This window comes from Haliotis cracherodii, unplaced genomic scaffold (genome assembly GCF_022045235.1).
Source record: "Haliotis cracherodii isolate W230 unplaced genomic scaffold, xgHalCrac1.p SCAF_5, whole genome shotgun sequence".
Classification (NCBI taxonomy): domain Eukaryota; kingdom Metazoa; phylum Mollusca; class Gastropoda; order Lepetellida; family Haliotidae; genus Haliotis; species Haliotis cracherodii.
This window is the reverse complement of record NW_027266308.1, coordinates 14,658,262-14,681,192: the sequence shown is the minus strand read 5'-3', so window position 1 is coordinate 14,681,192 and position 22,931 is coordinate 14,658,262. Positions and strand designations below refer to the sequence as shown.

At 40.8% G+C, this 22,931-nt stretch overlaps 1 protein-coding gene across 3 annotated transcripts in view; it reads right to left on the bottom strand.

Moving 5' to 3' along the window:
• Positions 1-1,805: 1,805 nt before the first annotated feature.
• Positions 1,806-22,931, bottom strand: part of LOC139442325 (probable tubulin polyglutamylase ttll-15) — a 34,566-nt gene continuing 13,440 nt past the window's right edge. For all 3 annotated transcript variants that reach the window (XM_071223120.1, XM_071223122.1, XM_071223121.1), the window contains 10 exons: positions 21,881-21,950; positions 19,449-19,532; positions 18,514-18,598; positions 16,663-16,741; positions 16,424-16,532; positions 12,542-12,608; positions 12,144-12,271; positions 11,875-11,974; positions 10,767-10,880; positions 1,806-6,563 (listed from right to left, as the gene is read on the bottom strand). In XM_071223120.1, the coding sequence (XP_071079221.1) occupies positions 6,432-6,563; positions 10,767-10,880; positions 11,875-11,974; positions 12,144-12,271; positions 12,542-12,608; positions 16,424-16,532; positions 16,663-16,741; positions 18,514-18,598; positions 19,449-19,532; positions 21,881-21,950 (968 nt within the window). In that variant the 3' untranslated portion in view covers positions 1,806-6,431. The remainder of the gene's footprint in view (positions 6,564-10,766; positions 10,881-11,874; positions 11,975-12,143; positions 12,272-12,541; positions 12,609-16,423; positions 16,533-16,662; positions 16,742-18,513; positions 18,599-19,448; positions 19,533-21,880; positions 21,951-22,931) is intronic.

Genomic DNA, 22,931 nt, shown 5'->3' with positions numbered 1-22,931 from the left:
CTTAAAAAAACACATGAACATATGGTACAAGTTAAAATCGGTTATTTTATCGGACATATCTTTGACACCAGTGTGTCTAATTTGGAAATATCATCCAGTGTCTACCATAAAATCTGTTGAAAGCCAGACTAAGGCCTTGAATGTTGTAACAACTTGTGAGCAAGAGTCATACTTGTGATACCAGTTTGGCATGGTTGGTTATGTACTTACACAGGGGTAACAAACTTTCTGTTATTCCACTACACAGGTAACCCTGGCAATGTTAAATGTTTAATGGCCATGTGAGTTATCACCAGTTTCACAGTCTCATTTATTGGCACAAGATCATTATAAATAAATTATTTTCACTGAATTTAATTGTTGTGTCTTTTATGAGATTATATTAAAAACATGGACTGTTATTGTTCTCTGGAGTGACAAGATTGATTCTTGACGAGCCACTTCGAGTTCAGATCAACTATGTATAGAGTTGCTTCCCTTAGCTGTTGCCGGATCCATGGGTCGTGGGCTTGAATCCCATATTCAGCCAAGTTGTGATCTGTGGTTTGCTGGCACCACTGCTGTGCTCCTGCAAACATCTACAACCTGTACAATAAACTGCATTTGTCGTAATAGAGCCATGCTCCAGTAAGTTCCTCTCACCGTTCTCTCCACCAAGCTGTGAGGAATCTTTATGACCACCCCTGTGTAAGAGTGAGATTTTCCAGAGTCAGTATTTTCTTGTGTATGTTACAGAAATCGAAGGAAAGAACAGGAGTATAATTGCCTGGTAGGTGAACCTGGTCCTGTGCACAATGAGGTGCAGGTCACAAATCAGGTGAAGTAAAATGTTTCCCGAGTTTCTGGGACTTTCGTTGTGGCCTACACTGAAGCAGATGCAGCACATGTGGTGTCTCCTTAGACGAGTGAATTTGTTAAAAATATGCCTCTGTTCACGCGGGTGCATTCACGCATGTGCGTGTGTGGGATTTTGTTTCAATCATGTGACAAAGTGCAAATTGACTGGACAGCTAGTTCTGGCACTGTCATTCAAACCGGACTCAAAACGAGGCTTTGGTGGCAAATTGGACCATATTTATTAGGGCTGGGACGAGTCCAAATTTACTACCTGGGTACCCACCCACCTATTACCCGACCCTACCCACTGTAGGTCTCAAGGAATTTTTTTTAACCACAGCACTTGCAAAACACATTTAGATACATGTATTAAACGATCTGGTCATGCATACACTGAAGTTGACTTAAGTTATATCCTTATTCAACCATATGAACTGTCAGAAGGAATGGGTGCATAGTCAGAAAGAAATGCGAACATTAGTGACTTGTAGTGTAACCATAGAGTTCTAGATAAGTTTTGTCATTTAACAATATATCACATGACTAACCATGGGTCCTACTCAGTACCCACCAGACCCGGGTACCCGAGTTACCCCTCCCAGCCCTAATATTTATCACAACAGAATGGAGACATGATACACTGGGTAAGAAAGTCAGCTTATCACTAAGGTACAGCTGTGTTCAATGTAACCATAAGTTTGTTGTATGGTGAGTGGAGATGTTAAGGGTCACATTCAAGTTCATTTCATGTCTATAGAAACTGCAGGCATGTGTGTGTGGCTGCTTGTATTAGTCCAAACTTACAGCATACTGACTGAGCTGACCAATCCTTGTTTTATTTCCTTAATGCGGAGTGCCATGAAGGGTAACAGCAAGTACATGTATCTTTTAACATCTTTTGGTATGAAGCGGCCAAGGGATAGACGACCACTAAACTTCCACTCTCCTTTTCTTGTTCTTTTTGCATGGATAAAATATATGTCACATCATAATCAAACAAAAGAAAACAAAACACAGGATGACAAATGAAATCTTTCTTTTGATGATAGGTACAATATTCATCACTGTCAAACATGAGAAAAAAAATCAAAACTGTAAATGTTTTTTATGTACAAAAAATGACATACAAGTAGTTATAATAACTGTCACTCTGACATAAAAAGACTCTGAAAATATACCCCACACATTTTGCACCAGTAAACAATGGTGGACAGGGTAAGTAATACAGAAAGCTCACTTTTGATCATACATGGTAACAACATCAGTTTTCTTTTAACATGTTCTCATCTCATGTTCAAGCTAGGGTTCTCTCATCAGTCAAAAGAAGATGAAGATTCTATTTTAATAACAAAACTCTCCATGAAAATATTCAAAGAGACATGTTTTCATAATATTTTTATAATAATTGCCATGATCAAACAATCATTAAACTGATCACTGGATGATGAACTTTAACTGAAAATTAATAAATAAGATCCACTTTTAAAAAAGAGATGTGAGTAAAACATTTATTTTTATCAAAATATTCTGGTTATGAATATAAGAATCTTAGATAACAAATCCATCGTAAACATATACAATGTATTAATATAGGTAAAAGTAACTTAGTACACTATGCAAATTAAATCTGATGATAAAATACATCATAAAACATCAACATACATCTCAACTGACATTGCTACACAACATTATTCAACGTGTATGGTCAGTGTGGTGATACAGGAAGCAAGTAAACGAGTAGCTCCTGATTTCATTGTTAGCATGCAGAGAGACATATTTCGTTCTAATACCTCCAGTTTGGGGTGATAAAGTGCTGAATAAGCACATTGCAAACAACATAATTCATACCCGAAAAAAGTCCATAATAAAACAGACACAGTTGAACACAAATGAGGGAATGAAGAATATTTATGCACAGTAATGCTTTTCTGTTAAGGAACACAAATTGGAGTATTCTTCATGTGGCAATACAGAAGTGGAAAACAAAAATAATTTATCACAACTGTGAAACCTCCTTAATCCAGACCCTCTGACTGAATACTTTTGTAAATGATAATATTGAATTAAAAGGATATTACCATGTTCTGATGATTTGTTCCAGAAATTAATTTGGAGATGTTTACCGTCTGGATTAACAAAGCTTCACTTATTATCAATAAGCAACATAAGACCTTTTATTGTTGAATATTAGTGTTTACTATTTTGAGTACAAACTTCACTTCTCCTGTTTGACCTGTCACCTGACATTCCTTAAATCACAGGCAGGAAATTCCAGAGAAGACGTGAGATGGATCAGGTCAGTGAGGGAGATTCAAATGGTTCCATGAGTTATTGCACGAGTTGATCTTTTAAATGTAAAAAAGCAGTGTGATGTATTTAGTTAAGGTGGCTGTTATCGTTCCCAAAATGTCCACAAACGTGGATGAGCAGTGTTTTGCTTTCAGTTATAAAATTATTTGATAATATTGCCATCAATACATCTCCCCGAGGCAAGAGAGTTAACTGGCTATAAAAGTCCAGTTTCCATCCTTGCCGAACTAGGCTGGAATTATTGAGTTACATTTTGGCTGGAGTAATGAGTATATGCATAGTCAAATAAAAATCGCCCTACAAAATCAACATCTGGTTCGTAAACTGCTTTTTTTTCTCCATGTTTTTAATCAAGGTGCTCACGTGATTTGATGCTCGCAAAGTAAAACCTGTTTTATTACAATTTAGATCTTGATATTGATCTGATCGTCTTCACTGGGTGCTGCCATTTTGTTTGAAACAAATGCAAGTGATATGAGGGGTGGAATCTGATTGGTCAATAGGAGGGACATAGGAGGGACATAGAAGGGACAGAACTCGTAAGAGCCACTGGTGGTACTACAATCGAACCCAGAAATTCCGGCCCAGTTCAGCAAAGATGGAAACGACTTTCACAGTCCCTTGCCTAGGGAAGATGTGCCAGGTACAAAGATGCTGTCATGAGCATTTGGCCACTACATCTGTTGATCCACTGAGTCAACAAATTCTCATCAGGACTGACAGGCACCAAGTGAGACTCAAATAGAAAAGAACCAAATTACATTGTTTACTGGGAGCTTTGTGACATGATACTGGTAAATACCATTGTTTCAGTATTTGCAGTGAATGTCATGAGAGAAGAAGTCCAACATGTCCAGATATCAGTGCTTCACAATTTCCTGCATTCTATGATTTACAGTTTATCACAACTTCAATAGGACATGGAAATCAACATAGCCCCTAAACCTCACAGAACACACTTTCTCAGAGAATACACAATAAGACTAAACTGCCTCTTCAACAACAAACAATACACATTTAATGAGTATCATTTAAGTACAGATCGTATCTTGTAATAAAATACATAAATAAAACACATATGAAAATCAGAAGATACATATTTTTTGGGTGTGAAATATAAACTTCAGGCTTCACTTAATGAAATATACATCATATTTCATGAAATTCATGAAATGATATTCTAACATAACGTATAAATTTTATGTCAAATAAAATATGAGTAAAGTCATTTTTATGAGAAGATAATGTCCAACAGCAAAGACATTTAACTATCTACTGATACATCATGCAAATAATATTGAAACTGATACTTGATATCTTAGATATCGACACATTCAAGAAAAACATGATTACAAATAATCATAACTTATGAGAAAGTTGGAAAGAAGAAGTTTGTAAATAATGGTTAAAAAACCCATTTCAAGATGGCTGCCACAGGGGCCATATTAACAATAGAATAAGAAGACTGTCACAGGTAAATGTTAAAATGCGAACCATATTCTGATTTAATCTTAAACATGGTTCCAATGGCAGCCATCTTTAAACTGTACACAGTGTTCTGAAATAGCTCAGAATTTTTTATTAAAAAACATTTTCAAGATGGCTTCCACGACAGCCATGTCCAAAATCAACAATAAACTGGGCACAGTATTCAGAGTTAATTTCAAATATGGCAGCAATAATGCCAGCCATCCTAAAATGTAGTTCTGGTTTATTTACCCATTGTTATCAACACATCAATATGTGTTTTAATATGAAGTAGGTTAGACATCAACAGCTTCTTAATTAGACATTGTGATTACAATGTAACAGTTTACAACTGACCAATGGACAGCTGATGACAAACGTGTGATGGAATTTACTGACAGGAACCATGAGTTCTGGCTGGCCCAAACAAGGAACGTACCACATCAAACCTCATCAACAATGGTACTTAGCATGACTGAACTTACAGTTGAATTGTTTAAAAAACTTACAAAATCTACAACAGTCATTGCATAGATATTTTAAAACCTTGTAACCATGGTAACACATTTCATGAAAGAGTTCCAATACATATTTTCACATTAATCACAGACCAAATGGTTAAAATGAAACTTAACATCACAGGTGAGACTTATTACATTACTGCAGTGTTCCAGATAAAACACTTCTCAATAGAAAAGGGTACACATCATGTACAAAGTTTAAAATTGTGTGCTCAGTATACGATTCAACACTTGACAGGGTTACTGACATATTTCATACTGTCATCAATATCAGAGGACAACATATTGAATTTTATCACCCAAAATTGGCTTCCATATCTCACTGCAATGTAAATGCATCACAGTGCTTTGCAGGTCGTCATGACATGGATACCATGACGTCACAATCAAATGGCATCACTAATCTCTCTGCCTCTGAAGCTGCTTAGCTCTACCTTTTACACACAAGACACTGCTTGTTACTGTTTACAAAATAAAAAAGTTCGAAGAATGATTATGGGTTGTAAGAAGAATCTCAGACTCATGTCTTTTGACATCAAATATCAACACAAGTCGATAAAAGTTTTAAAAATCCCGGACAGACCAGATTTTAATCATTTATCGAATTGGGTTGGCACAATCGACATCAAAAGACATAAGGGTGAGATCTATTTATAGTATGTTTATTTCAATTTGAAAATGTGTCAGTGTCTGATACTATTCCATAGAAAAAAACTCCAGACATTCAGTCCCTTTCAATCTCCAGATGGCTGCCCAGGATATCCCTACCAAAAGTTGAAAATTAATTGCCTTAAAAAAATTAAATAGCAGAGAACATTGAAAGTATAACCCTTCAAGTTTTTGTTTTACATGGTGGGTTAATCACTGATTAGATATAAAATAATATTGTAATCCCTTGAATATACATACATACGGCCATGATCTGTGGCTCAAAAGTTGTGTATATCCTTTTAAAAAATTGAGTATATATATCACAATACAACAGCATTTAACGTTTCCATCAAACTGTTGTACACGGTGGGTTGTTGTACACGGTGGGTTGTTGTACACGGTGGGTTGTTGTACACGGTGGGTTCATGTACTGATTTGATTCTAAACAGTATTTTACTGAGGCATGTAACCATAAATGAGACCCTAGATGTGGGATGTACAACTGTGTCGCGAATATCTCGAACATAACACTCTCCTGTCGTATCATGTATAGTTACAAGTGTTAGATATATCAACATCTTTGTACCCTGGACAAACCTCTCCTTCATCATACAACACAAAGTCAGTTATGTACCAACTTTATGGTTACCTACAAAATGCGGAATCCAGTTGACATTTACCCAAAAACCACAGTGAAATCAGTTTGTTTTTCTCTACTAATTTTGTAAAAGAAGCTGGTTCTTTTTTTGGCTTCCACTGTAGGGCTTCCGTCTGGTTCTGAAATGAAATAGAGTATGTTTATTATATGTTGCATTCTGACTAACTAACCAAGTATTTGGCGCTCAATCTCATTCATATCTAATCTTTAGTTCTATTTGATTCCTCTTTCCATTAAGATCTGACCTCCATAAGGACATGACCTGACCTCCATAAGGAACTGACCTCCACACAGTCCTGACCTCCATAACGACCTGACCTAACCTCCTCAAGGATCCTACCTGACCTCAAGAAGGACATAACCCAACCTCAACAAGGACCTGACCTGACTTCCACAAGGATCTGACCTGACTTCCACAAGGACTTGACCGGAATTCCATAAGGACCTGACCTCCACAAGGACATGACCTTACCTCCATTAGGACCTGGACCCCGTTTCACAAAGCGATCTTAGTGCTAAGTTGGTCATAACTCCCATACTTTATCATAGGTTTACGATCAGCGTAGCACTAAGATTGCCCTGTGGAACAGGGCCCTAACCTCCACAAGGATCTGACCTCCAAACAGACCTGACCTCCACAAGAACATGACCTTACCTCCATAAGGACCTGACTTCCACAAGGATCTGACCTGACCTCCATAAGGACCTGACCTGACCTCCATAAGGACCTGACCTTACCTTCATAAGGACATGACCTCCACACAGACCTGACCTCCACAAGAACATGACCTTACCTCCATAAGGACCTGACTTCCACAAGGATCTGACCTGACTTCCACAAGGATCTGACCTGACCTCCATAAGGACCTGACCTGACCTCCATAAGGACCTGACTTCCACAAGGATCTGACCTGACCTCCATAAGGACCTGACCTGACCTCCATAAGGACCTGACCTTACCTTCATAAGGACATGACCTCCACACAGACCTGACCTCCACAAGGACATGACCCTACCTCTATAAGGACCTGACTTCCACAAGGATCTGACCTGACCTCCATTAGGATCTGTCCTTACCTTCATAAGGACATGACCTCCACACAGACCTGACCTCCACAAGTACATGACCTACCTCCATAAGGACCTGACTTCCACAAGGATCTGACCTGACCTCCATAAGGATCTGTCCTTACCTTCATAAGGATCTGACTTCCACAAGGATCTGACCTGACCTCCATAAGGACCTGACCTTACCTCCATAAGGACCTGACTTCCACAAGGATCTGACCTGACCTCCATAAGGATCTGTCCTTACCTTCATAAGGACATGACCTCCACACAGACCTGACCTCCACAAGTACATGACCTACCTCCATAAGGACCTGACTTCCACAAGCATCTGACCTGACCTCCATAAGGATCTGTCCTTACCTTCATAAGGATCTGACTTCCACAAGGATCTGACCTGACCTCCATAAGGACCTGACCTTACCTCCATAAGGACCTGACTTCCACAAGGATCTGACCTGACCTCCATAAGGACCTGACCTTACCTCCATAAGGACCTGACTTCCACAAGGATCTGACCTGACCTCCATAAGGATCTGTCCTTACCTTCATAAGGAAATGACCTCCACACAGACCTGACCTTCACAAGGACATGACCTTACCTCCATAAGGACCTGACTTCCACAAGCATCTGACCTGACCTCCATAAGGACCTGACCTGACCTCCATAAGGACCTGACTTCCACAAGGATCTGACCTGACCTCCATAAGGACCTGACCTGACCTCCATAAGGACCTGACCTTACCTTCATAAGGACATGACCTCCACACAGACCTGACCTCCACAAGGACATGACCCTAAATCTATAAGGACCTGACTTCCACAAGGATCTGACCTGACCTCCATAAGGATCTGTCCTTACCTTCATAAGGAAATGACCTCCACACAGACCTGACCTCCACAAGGACATGACCTTACCTCCATAAGGACCTGACTTCCACAAGGATCTGACCTGACCTCCATAAGGATCTGTCCTTACCTTCATAAGGATCTGACTTCCACAAGGATCTGACCTGACCTCCATAAGGACCTGACCTTACCTCCATAAGGACCTGACTTCCACAAGGATCTGACCTGACCTCCATAAGGATCTGTCCTTACCTTCATAAGGACATGACCTCCACACAGACCTGACCTCCACAAGTACATGACCTACCTCCATAAGGACCTGACTTCCACAAGGATCTGACCTGACCTCCATAAGGATCTGTCCTTACCTTCATAAGGATCTGACTTCCACAAGGATCTGACCTGACCTCCATAAGGACCTGACCTTACCTCCATAAGGACCTGACTTCCACAAGGATCTGACCTGACCTCCATAAGGATCTGTCCTTACCTTCATAAGGAAATGACCTCCACACAGACCTGACCTTCACAAGGACATGACCTTACCTCCATAAGGACCTGACTTCCACAAGGATCTGACCTGACCTCCATAAGGACCTGACCTTACCTTCATAAGGACATGACCTCCACACAGACCTGACCTCCATAAGGATCTGTCCTTACCTTCATAAGGATCTGACTTCCACAAGGATCTGACCTGACCTCCATAAGGACCTGACCTTACCTCCATAAGGACCTGACTTCCACAAGGATCTGACCTGACCTCCATAAGGATCTGTCCTTACCTTCATAAGGACATGACCTCCACACAGACCTGACCTCCACAAGTACATGACCTACCTCCATAAGGACCTGACTTCCACAAGGATCTGACCTGACCTCCATAAGGATCTGTCCTTACCTTCATAAGGATCTGACTTCCACAAGGATCTGACCTGACCTCCATAAGGACCTGACCTTACCTCCATAAGGATCTGACTTCCACAAGGATCTGACCTGACCTCCATAAGGATCTGTCCTTACCTTCATAAGGAAATGACCTCCACACAGACCTGACCTTCACAAGGACATGACCTTACCTCCATAAGGACCTGACTTCCACAAGCATCTGACCTGACCTCCATAAGGACCTGACCTTACCTTCATAAGGACATGACCTCCACACAGACCTGACCTCCACAAGGATCTGACCTGACCTCCATAAGGAGGGAATGATAGGTGTATTTTCTCAAGTAAATTCACATTCCAGAGACATGACAGCAGCCTGCGTGAGTCTGGACCAGACAAACCAGTGATTAACAATGCATTAACACTGCAGCAACATGACATCGGCGTGTACAAGTTCAGACCAGACAAACCAGTGATTAGGTGTGTCTGTTATCCCATTTTCAGCAATTCAGGTCGGCTGACATGAAATCACAATTCACTGTTATTTCAGAATGCTGCAGATGAGACTTGTGACCAGGAACTACTTCCTGAAGTGTGACCCTCCCTGTAACCTTGTGTCAGAGCATCAGCTTGCAACATTTGAAACACATACCCACTGCATTTATATAGAAAACTATGCAAGAGCGAATAACAAATGTTACTTCTATTAACATCCTCTGAAACAGTTTCGCAAAAGTCACAATGGATACCTAGTAGAGTGCCAGAGTGGTGTCTTGTACATTATAGTGTCAGGATATATGAACTTAATCACAAACCAAAGGTCACAAGATACAAGATTTGTTTTTATAGAATAACATTGATCTTGTGAATACCATCAGATTCTCAGAACGGAAACTCAAAACAGAGTCAACTGTGATGTATCAAACAAGGGGCATCACAACCGATATCATGATGTCATGATCCCTACAGGCCAGGCAACAAGCTTGTATGGGGTTTTAATGAAAAGGCGGCTGGCCAATCAGAGTGAGTGAGTGAGTTGGGTTTAACGCCGCTTTTACCAGTATTCCAGTTATATCGCGGTGTGTCAGCTTAATGTGGGAGGAAAGCCCGAAGTGATGCAGGTCTCAGATGTTTACCACTTCCAGAAACCCAATGAGCACGTGGATGGTGCTGACAAACCTAGAAACATAATCGGGGCGAACCAGGATTTGAACCCAATGGCCAATCAGAGTGATTGATAGCGACTAATGATAATTGGTATTGGTAGGTATTCTTTAAGTACCCAAGTAACCAGTTTGTTGTTTGACAACCCCTCACCAATATTCCAACCATATGACCGTAGACAACTCAGTGATTGATACTGTGAACAACAATTCATACCTACAGGGTATGTTGACACATCCTAAACCAAGTCACTGAGTCTGACCACCCAATCAATTTGGCCATGAAGCAGTGGACAATTTTTCAGCTATACTCTTTTTGCCTTTTTGCTGTATAAAAAACTAAAATACCATACCAGTGGCTCTGGAAAGAGTCTCCTACAGCTGCCCCGCCGGAGATGTTCCAGGTACGCCAGCTTCAGCTGCAGACGCCACTCCGTCGTCAGGCACTCGTTGCACAGCTTACACTCCTGAAGACCACATACATCAGGAGTGATAGGTCACATTTTTTTTAATTTTGTAGTTCAACAATGTCATTGGTGTGTGAGTGTTTGTTGTTTAATGCCACACTCGGCAATATTCCAGCTGTGTGACTGTGGACAGTGGACAGTAAACAATCAAGTCTGGACCAGACAATCCAGTGATTGATATTGTGAGCAACGATCCACGTCAGGTTATGTGACACATCATCTTTCAATTCACTGAGCCTGACAAGCTGATCCAGTTGGTCACCTCTTTCGACCAGCACAGGTTGATGGGATCTATTGTAACATGGACCCCCACGGGTGATTAAGTTATGAAAGTGATCACAAAGATCTTTATATAATAACTGAAGAAAATCAACCCAGACATGCCTCTCTCTCAGAAGCTAATGCACATGGGTATAAAGTGCAACACGAGTCATCAGAAGATGACAAAATCCCCCCAGGCCCCAACATATTTGAAAGAACAAATCATTTAACTGTTACTTTAAGTTTTTACTTGATAAGAGAATTTCTATCTAATCTGTCTGTCCGTATACAAAAGCTATCAAACACCACCATGGATTTGGGATTCGGAACTTTGTATTTATATGTCAGGTGCACACCACTATGAACAGAGTCAAAATCAAGCTTGTTGCCATGGAAACAGAAAACATATCAATTTTAAAAATCCCTAAACAGAAAATGGCACCAGTTGACAACCTGTTCTTTGTGTGTGCATAGGTTAGAGACAGAGTACATATTAGTTTTAGAGATATGGTCCCGACAAACACTCCTCTATGAACAGAGTTAATGTCAAACCTGTTGCCATGGAAACAGGAAAAAAATAATTTTTAAAAATTCATAAATATGCTTGGGGGATAAAAACTTACTTACATTACAACATATTTGTCATATGATACCTTAAATCTGGAAGTCTGTCAACAGCATTCAATGGTGACCTTTAAATGTGTTTCTAAAGAATGTGGTGTAGGATATTTACCAGGTTTTTGCAGTGGTTCTGACAAAGATTACTGCTACACACGTCAGGGAAGACAGAGATATCCTTGTCGGATACCTGCATCGCCAACTCGTCATCAGAGCTGAAACAGACAGTTTGTATCACCGTGTGACATTCAATTTATTCTGTTTTTAAAAAATCTGATAATTTTACCCTTTTGCAGTTTAACATATTGCATGCACATTGTTTTGTCAGCACAAAAAATTTAAGGTTTTTCAAATTTTGCATTGCGATACTGTTACCATGGTTACCTGGTGTAGAAGTTGTTGGAGGTGGGGTGGATGAGGCCCACGAGACCCAGGAGGTTGAAGATGACATGTTCGTACAGGCGCTTGTTGTGGGCGAAGTGAAGCGAGGACAAGTTGGGGGACATGTTGGCCTGGAAACAGGACCATTCAAGTTAACTTTAAAACAATATACCATATTTGATGTAATAAGTGCCCTGGGCGCCTAGAAATTTGGCAAAGGGTGCCTATTAGAACTATTCACAATAAGTTAAATTTTATTTTAGGATCGAGCAGTTGTGAACCAGCTTGGTTCTACAAATGTCAGAGGAAATCCCAAAGTGGTGCACATTGTGGACATTCACTACCTAGGGCCAGCAAGACTCCAGGTTATGCATGATGTGCACTTATAATAAAATGCTTACCTCCATCAAGTACACATTTAAGTCTTCATCCAGGACAAAGTCAAATCTCACCATCTCAAAGAAGTTTCTGCAAAAAAAATACCTCAGTTGGAAATGTAGCTTAAATAAATAATGAAAAGAAATTTTTCAACCATATTTCAATGGTTGGCCTGCAACACACCTATCCTTATGCTAAAGAATTATAGAATTCAAGACAGTGATTAATTTTGTTTGTAAATATTAGATTGGAGCAGTGTACTAGATACGTAAATGCAATTTGGTGTCGCCACCCACGATATTGCTGGAATATAGCTAAAAGCAGTGTACAACCATACTTCCTCACACACAACCAATGTCATCGGGGCATGGTGACACACAACCAATGTCATCGGGGCATGGTGACACACAACCAATGTCATCGGGGCATGGTGACACACAACCAATGTCATCGGGGCATGGTGACACACAACCAATGAGGCGGTGGGGCATGGTGACACACAACCAATGAGGCGGTGGGGCATGGTGACACACAACCAATGAGGCGGTGGGGCATGGTGACACACAACCAATGAGGCGGTGGGGTAGCCTAGTGGTTAAACTCATCACACTGAAGACCCAGGCTTGATTCCCTACACGGCCACCATGTGTGAAGCCCATTTCTGGTGTCCCCGCCACGATATTGCTGGAAAATTGCTAAAAGCCTCGTAAAACCATACTCACTCACTCACAAACAATGTCATGGGGGCACAGTGACACACAATCAATGTCCTCAGGGCCTTGTGACACATTATCAATGTCATGAGGGCACAGTGACACACAATCAATGTCCTCAGGGCCTTGTGACACATTATCAATGTCATGAGGGCAGAGTGACACACTATCAATGTCCTCAGGGCCTTGTGACACATTATCAATGTCATGAGGGCACAGTGACACACTATCAATGTCCTCAGGGCCTTGTGACACATTATCAATGTCATGAGGGCAGAGTGACACACTATCAATGTCCTCAGGGCCTTGTGACACATTATCAATGTCATGAGGGCAGAGTGACACACTATCAATGTCCTCAGGGCCTTGTGACACATTATCAATGTCATGAGGGCACAGTGACACACTATCAATGTCCTCAGGGCATTGTGACACATTATCAATGTCCTCAGGGCCTTGTGACACACTATCAATGTCCTCAGGGCCTTGTGACACACTATCAATGTCCTCAGGGCCTTGTGACACACTATCAATGTCCTCAGGGCCTTGTGACACACTATCAATGTCCTCAGGGCAGTGTGACACATTATCAATGTCATGAGGGCACAGTGACACACTATCAATGTCCTCAGGGCATTGTGACACACTATCAATGTCCTCAGGGCCTTGTGACACACTATCAATGTCCTCAGGGCCTTGTGACACACTATCAATGTCCTCAGGGCCTTGTGACACACTATCAATGTCCTCAGGGCCTTGTGACACACTATCAATGTCCTCAGGGCAGTGTGACACACTATCAATGTCCTCAGGGCACAGTGACACACTATCAATGTCCTCAGGGCCTTGTGACACACTATCAATGTCCTCAGGGCCTTGTGACACACTATCAATGTCCTCAGGGCAGTGTGACACACTATCAATGTCCTCAGGGCACAGTGACACACTATCAATGTCCTCAGGGCCTTGTGACACACTATCAATGTCCCCAGGGCAGTGTGACACACTATCAATGTCCTCAGGGCACAGTGACACACTATCAATGTCCTCAGGGCAGTGTGACACACTATCAATGTCCTCAGGGCACAGTGACACACTATCAATGTCCTCAGGGTCTTGTGACACACTATCAATGTCCTCAGGGCAGTGTGACACACTATCAATGTCCTCAGGGCCTTGTGACACACTATCAATGTCCTCAGGGCCTTGTGACACACAATCAATGTCCTCAGGGCCTTGTGACACACTATCAATGTCCTCAGGGCCTTGTGACACACTATCAATGTCCTCAGGGCAGTGTGACACACTATCAATGTCCTCAGGGCACAGTGACACACTAGCAATGTCCTCAGGGCCTTGTGACACACTATCAATGTCCTCAGGGCAGTGTGACACACTATCAATGTCCTCAGGGCCTTGTGACACACTATCAATGTCCTCAGGGCCTTGTGACACACTATCAATGTCCTCAGGGCAGTGTGACACACTATCAATGTCCTCAGGGCACAGTGACACACTAGCAATGTCCTCAGGGCCTTGTGACACACTATCAATGTCCTCAGGGCCTTGTGACACACTATCAATGTCCTCAGGGCAGTGTGACACACTATCAATGTCCTCAGGGCACAGTGACACACTATCAATGTCCTCAGGGCCTTGTGACACACTATCAATGTCCTCAGGGCCTTGTGACACACTATCAATGTCCTCAGGGCAGTGTGACACACTATCAATGTCCTCAGGGCCTTGTGACACACTATCAATGTCCTCAGGGCAGTGTGACACACTATCAATGTCCTCAGGGCACAGTGACACACTATCAATGTCCTCAGGGCAGTGTGACACACTATCAATGTCCTCAGGGCCTTGTGACACACTATCAATGTCCTCAGGGCCTTGTGACACACTATCAATGTCCTCAGGGCAGTGTGACACACTATCAATGTCCTCAGGGCACAGTGACACACTATCAATGTCCTCAGGGCAGTGTGACACACTATCAATGTCCTCAGGGCCTTGTGACACACTATCAATGTCCTCAGGGCCTTGTGACACACTATCAATGTCCTCAGGGCAGTGTGACACACTATCAATGTCCTCAGGGCCTTGTGACACACTATCAATGTCCTCAGGGCAGTGTGACACACTATCAATGTCCTCAGGGCCTTGTGACACACTATCAATGTCCTCAGGGCCTTGTGACACACAATCAATGTCCTCAGGGCCTTGTGACACACTATCAATGTCCTCAGGGCCTTGTGACACACTATCAATGTCCTCAGGGCAGTGTGACACACTATCAATGTCCTCAGGGCACAGTGACACACTAGCAATGTCCTCAGGGCCTTGTGACACACTATCAATGTCCTCAGGGCAGTGTGACACACTATCAATGTCCTCAGGGCCTTGTGACACACTATCAATGTCCTCAGGGCCTTGTGACACACTATCAATGTCCTCAGGGCAGTGTGACACACTATCAATGTCCTCAGGGCACAGTGACACACTATCAATGTCCTCAGGGCCTTGTGACACACTATCAATGTCCTCAGGGCCTTGTGACACACTATCAATGTCCTCAGGGCAGTGTGACACACTATCAATGTCCTCAGGGCACAGTGACACACTATCAATGTCCTCAGGGCCTTGTGACACACTATCAATGTCCTCAGGGCCTTGTGACACACTATCAATGTCCTCAGGGCAGTGTGACACACTATCAATGTCCTCAGGGCCTTGTGACACACTATCAATGTCCTCAGGGCAGTGTGACACACTATCAATGTCCTCAGGGCACAGTGACACACTATCAATGTCCTCAGGGCAGTGTGACACACTATCAATGTCCTCAGGGCCTTGTGACACACTATCAATGTCCTCAGGGCCTTGTGACACACTATCAATGTCCTCAGGGCAGTGTGACACACTATCAATGTCCTCAGGGCCTTGTGACACACTATCAATGTCCTCAGGGCCTTGTGACACACAATCAATGTCCTCAGGGCCTTGTGACACACAATCAGCCAGGTCAAAGAACCTGTCGGTGTGATCAATATTACATGAATCTTTCTACAAGCATAGACTCCAGTTCTACCAGCAGACAAGAAGGGAGGGAAAGAATTAATCATATTGTAACTATGTATTGCAGTCAGGCGGAATACAAACAGAGCAAGAAGTGGTCACCCCACACACCTGGTACTCTTGTACTTATTTGTTGCTTCAACAAGCTTGGCTTCTTTGTCCTTATACACAGTCAATATGGCAGATCGAATATCATCCCACACTTTCCTGTAGTTCAGACCTGGAACAACAAACATTAGCGATAGTCTAGACAGACATAATGAAATGATAAAAAAAGAATGATCAAACACTGGGTGTTTAACAGCTGACATGACAGTTTGATTCGACATTAGGTGGATGTCGGGACTGACCTTTCTTCTGTAAGTAGGCATTGAAGGTGTTGATGAATGAATAGTTCATGTCCTCATACAGCTTCTTCAGAGATGGCAGCTGGAACAGACACACATGTAGGATGCTCAGCAATACAAACTAACATACTTAGACCACTAGACCTTATAGTGGTAACATGTAGCAAAACCCTTAAAACAGGCAATTTTCTACAAGTCCTTGTGATACCTTATATATGCTTTGACCAGAAGGTTTGACATATTGGCTGAACATACTAAAGATGCCAGGCTTCCGTTTACCAAGAAAGTGCTACAATATGTTGTGCCTTCATGATGAACATGGTCGTATCAATTGGGTTACTAAATTTAGGGACTGTTTTCCTAAACTTGGGTTCGGAGATGTATGGATGTTTCAAATGTATGGAAACCGAAAGGTTTTCCTTGATATGTTTCAACAACGTCTAAAAGACAATTATCTGCAGAACTGGCATAGCAAACTTCTTGCAAGTTCAAAAATGTCATATTATGCTTATTTTAAAACTTGTGTTAAATGTGAACCTTCTTTGTCATTATTAACTTCGCAAAAAATGAACACAACCCTCACGAGATTCAGACTCAGTTGTCATACTTTGGAAATTGAGAATGGATGTCATTATAAAATTCCAAGAAATTTAAGAAAATGAAATCTTTGTAAACTAGACTGTGTTGAAACCGATTGCCACTTCCTGCTTATTTGTCCATCGTATGACAAATTATGGTAACTATATCTCAAAGCAAAGTTCTATTGTCATCCTAGCATTTAATATGCTACTGTCATCACCAGATACATATACTATAACAAATCTAACAAAATATCTATAGTATGCAAATGAAGTAAGAAATGCGAAACTGAATGTTTATAACCTGTCTTTTGTACACAAAGGCCTGTGGTCTATATGTATAGGAAATACAATGATGATGATGCCTTAACTATTGGGCAGTTTGGCAAGGACTATAAGACGAGTGCCAACTTCTTCCACTTTTGCTCACACCCTCTATAGTACTTCAACACTTTAACATATTTCAACATTTCAACAACACATCAATTTGAGGGTCCTATCTTGCATTGAAACCCCTATAACGCTTCATAAAAGATTTATTTGATGTTTCTTGGGCATTTTTTGTTTCAAGCAGCGATAGAAACTAACTGTTTTAGTCGACTAGTCCTTTTAATGATAACACATAGCAAAACCCTTACAAATAACAAATTTCTACTAGTCCTTAAAATACCTTAACTATTGGGCAGATTGGCAAGGACTATATGAGTAGTGCCAATGTCTGATGCTGTCAAGTCCTCTCACGAGCATGAAGATGCAAGGATGACTTATTAAAATTTTTCACTGAGAACAAAAATAATGAAACTTTTCATGTTTCTACAAACTGAAATTGTACATGACAAGTCAGGTCAGTTTTTGTTTCGATTTTGCTTTTTGTTAGTGAATACCATGCCTATATGTAATCAAGCTGGGCCTGACTATTCAGGAATTGAAATTGTGAACAAAGATCAACGCCTTTGGGTACGACGACACACAGTCACCGAACCTGACCACCCGATCCAGTTGTTGGCCTCTTTTGACCTGCATAGGTTGTGGGATCTATTCGAACCTGGAATTCCCATGGGGAACATAAATAATATAGCTATTATGTTGTGCAAGTTATCACCAAGATCTTTATACAATCAGGATAATAACTAAAGAAAAGCAACCCCTACATGTGCATCTCACAAAACACTTTTTCTGAAAGATAAAACAGGAGGGCTTTTGTCCTACTGTCTACTAGCCCCTTGAAAGTGTTGCTTGCCACAGACCCCTGGCTAGCAGGCTATGATGTCTGTACCTTCCACATGGGCGTGTAGTCATCCTTCACCACATACTTCTCCAGGATGTGATAGTTGAAGGGATAGTAGTCCTTCACACAGAACCTGCACACACAGAGACACAGCAATCAGTCCTTCCATGTACGGTGGGACACACTTTTATGTCATTGTCTTCAATCATCTTTCAATCAAATTAGTTTGGGAAGATAAAAACGACATAAAATACATTCATGTAGCTCAAAATGATCTCATTTGGCTAAAATAAAGATTGACCTGATAGTAATAAAGAAGATGTTCATCCATATGCACAATGTTTGACATTGTTACAATAAGTCCACACTTTATATAAAACCTAAAAACTTAATTGTAAAAAAGGAAACAAATGAAAAGAAGTGTTTTTTTTCATTCCTCCAACCAGAAATAAGTCACTTTCAATATAAACAAATTATTTATCTTAAAAAATTCAATACTCAACTAATTTTGTCAGTCTATTGTGACAGATCCCCCTATACCCGGGTTTTTAACACAAAGGGAGGTAACTCTACATATGATTCATTCCCTATTCCTCCTGCCCTCACTCTCTTTTTCTTACTTTCTTAACATTTTGAGGAAATAAAAAAAAATTGCAATTGTCTTTGTCTTGCTAGGGAAAAGCAAAACCTCAAATCCGATCTTTCTGGGGAAAAGTAAAACCTCAAATCTGATCTTTCTGGGGAAAAGTAAAACCTCAAATCTGATCTTACTAGGGAAGAGTAAAACCTCAAACCTGTGTTGAGCTCTTACTTGGTAAAGATGTAACCTGAAGTTATTACGAAAAAACCAAGTACTGTCGAACACAATGGTCAGTGTCTGTGATAGGTTTATAAGTAGGGTCTCTAACATGGCAGAATCAGGATTATCAGGAAGTGCTCATAAAAGCTCCTACACGTCGTTGAGATGGCTGAGACTTACTCACCTGAAGAGAGCATCCCCCTCCACGATGTACAGTCTCAGGGGGTCAATGGAGGTCAGGATGGTATAGACACCGATATCAAACTTCCTGAAACAGAACCACCTGTCTGATTTTTTGCACAATATAGAAACACAAGGATAGAATTTCATTTTGTGTGTGGATGGCTGCTTGTACTAGTCCGAACTGATGCTGATTTATAGTGCTAGCCCACTGAGATACCATGTCACAGTTTAACATGAATACCCCACTCAGACACAGTATACTGACTCCGAGCCAACCAGTCCTTGTTTTAGTCCCTGAATGCCGAGCGCCAGACAGGGTAACAACAAGTACCATCTTTTAACATCTTTTGGTATGACGCGGCCGGGGATCAAACCCCGGACCTTCCACTCTCCAGGTAGACGCTCTACCACTAGACCACGGAGGCGGGCTGAACTCTACTGCAGTGAACAATGCATAAAATAGTAGCATCCATGACTAACATACATGATTAATGTTAATCTTACATGTACATGTACATCACTGTTGTGTCTATATATGACATGTTACACACTTGAGGCAGCACATGAACAGATACAAATTAGGAGTCACCTGAAACTGCATTTTAAGTTATCTAAAACATGTCCACTCATTGTTGTAAGTGCCATATTCGACGTAATAAGTGCCCCGCTCAAATAAGCACCCACGGCGATATTTGCAAATATATTGGCAAGTGAACAATCCCAATTAGCACACCTTCCGATTGATCAATGTACACAAGACTTATTTATTCATGTATAAAATGCACTCGTGTGTTATATGCACCCTTAATTATGGGCAATTAAATTCTGGAAAAATATACCTCTCATATATAAACATTTCAGGCTGTCAGCATAAACCACAAAATTTATGATCTTTCAACTCTGTTTTTTTCACCAAAATAATATTCTAATTAGAGCCCCCTATTTCTTTTTTTGAGAGTGCCCTGGGTGCTTATTACATCGAATACAGTATACACAATAGACTGGACCCAAGGGAGTAAAAGCATATCAAATGCCTAAGAAAACTAACAATACCTAGTAAATGATACCGTATGAGTAACACTCAATGGCTCAAATCCTTATCTGGAACAAGTATATTCAGATGAGGATAAAACTTTATCTCGGTCATAATATTATAAACTTATCCCTGCTTTAACATGATGGATAAATACATCGTGACAAACTTACAATACATCAAGCACAGCTTCCCACTTATCACAAAAAAATTAAATAAACTCACAACAAAAGCTTTCACACAATCACAATTTCCTATTGATGAAGGTGTGGCGTCACTGTGACACAAACATGCTGACAGAGGAAGTTTTACTGGCAGGTTGGTAAAAATATAATGGTTAGCTTGATGGGAAATGTACATAATTTAATGTAAACAATATGATGCTTGGTACACACATTGAACTCAAAGTAAAATAGACATTGTGTCTTTCTTCATAAGGCCAGACATGAAGAGTTTTATATTTTTCGGTTTATTATTGTTTTTGTTTTGCTCTTTTGTGTGTGGTTTCTTCATTTTGGAAAGATGGCCCAGGAAATATGTAAAAGAAAGAATACAATTGGTCTGACCTTTGGAACAAGCTAGACAAAATTTTGTGCATATACAGACATAGTTCTGTCTTGTAGGGCTGGGATGGGCAAATCGGGTACCCAAGGCGGGTGGGTACCGAGTAGGTCCGGGGTACCCACAGGACTACCCGGACCTGTGGTAAGTCACGTGATATATTGTCTAATGACGAAAATTATTTGGAACTCTATGGCTACAATACAAATCATTAATGTTCACTTTTCTTTCTGACTATGCACCCAATCCTTCTGATTTTTCATATGATTGAATAAAGATATAACTTAAGTCAACTTCAGTGTATGAATGACCAGATTGTTTAATACATGTATCTAAATACGTTTTGCCAGGGCTATGCTAAAAAAGTTCCCAATCGGACATTTTGAGTGAGTGAGTGAGTATGGTTTTTACGCCGCTTTTAGCAATATTCCAGCAATATCACGGCGGGGGACACCAGAAATGGGCTTCACACATTGTACCCAGGTCGGGAATCGAACTCGGGTCTTCGTAGTGACGGGTGAACGCTTTAACCACAAGGCTACCCGACCACCCCTGGACATTTTGAGACATCTCCTGAGACCTACAGTGGGTGCCCGGGTAGGGTCGGGTAATAGGGTGGCGGGTAGTAAATTTGGATTCATCCCAGCCCTACTGTCTTGTGATGAAAGATTCTAAAAAATGTATTTGTAGCTTTACACCACAGACAACCAATTACATATACATGTATATTCAAAGATTGGTAGATTAGAAGAAATTGTTTAAATGAAATGATCGATGGTAAAACCCCAAGCCAGTTCCAACATTACTTGGCATGATGATGGAGAGAACTAGTTCCTCACCTTTTGTCAATGAGGAACGGCTTGGCCACATACTCCTGTATAAATGTACCCTCCTGCGTCAAGTCCAGGTCTACAGAACAGAGAGGGGACAATCCAGACACCAGGGGAGATAACACCATGATGCTGAGGCCACAACAAACTAATGATTTGTTCTTCTGTTTCCCGAGCCAAAGTGATGATACAAGGAATGTGTCATCAAAACAGATGTTAAGATCATATCAACTGATGAAACATGATGACTGCACATTAAAATTTAAGCTGAAGCAAAACAACATTGTTACTAACCCTATGCATTTATTAATAATGTCAGATAATAATTTTGAACTTCTCTCTTACTGATGGTAATTACACGATTACTTAGCAAGGAAGATGATCCAATTACTAAATATATCAACCTGTTCCTTGTATCTTATCAGAAAAACTTAACCTAAAGGTAATATTTCTCAAAACAAAGAAAAATAGGATGACTAGATTCAGAATAACAAAAAGTAAAAGCGTCGTGGCCTAAGCAATGTGTGCACCCAGGACAGAAAGCATGAAAACGAAGGACTGTACATTATGAGGGAAGACCTTGCTTTTCATTCTACCTAAATTTTATGTGTCACATATGCATAATTTTAATTGATAATAGACAAAATATATGTTTATATATATTTATGTTAATATAACAAAAAAATACTTTTTTATTTTAAAATAAGAGAAAATGTTTTTTCTCAATTACGTTTTGGGGCAAGATTAATTCAAATGTATCAAACACAAAATCAGTTCTTTACACATAATCACCTAAGTAAACTTTTCTAAGCATACAGACCAATAACAGAAACCAGATAACCAGGTCTAAGGGGTGAATCATCTCCATAATAACCCGGTCTAAGGGGTGAATCATCTCCATAATAACCCGGTCTAAGGGGTGAATCATCTCTATGATAACCCAGTGTAAGAGGTGAATCATCTCCATGATAACCCAGTCTAAGGGGTGAATCATCTCCATGATAACCCAGTCTAAGGGGTGAATCATCTCCATGATAACCCGGTCTAAGAGGTGAATCAT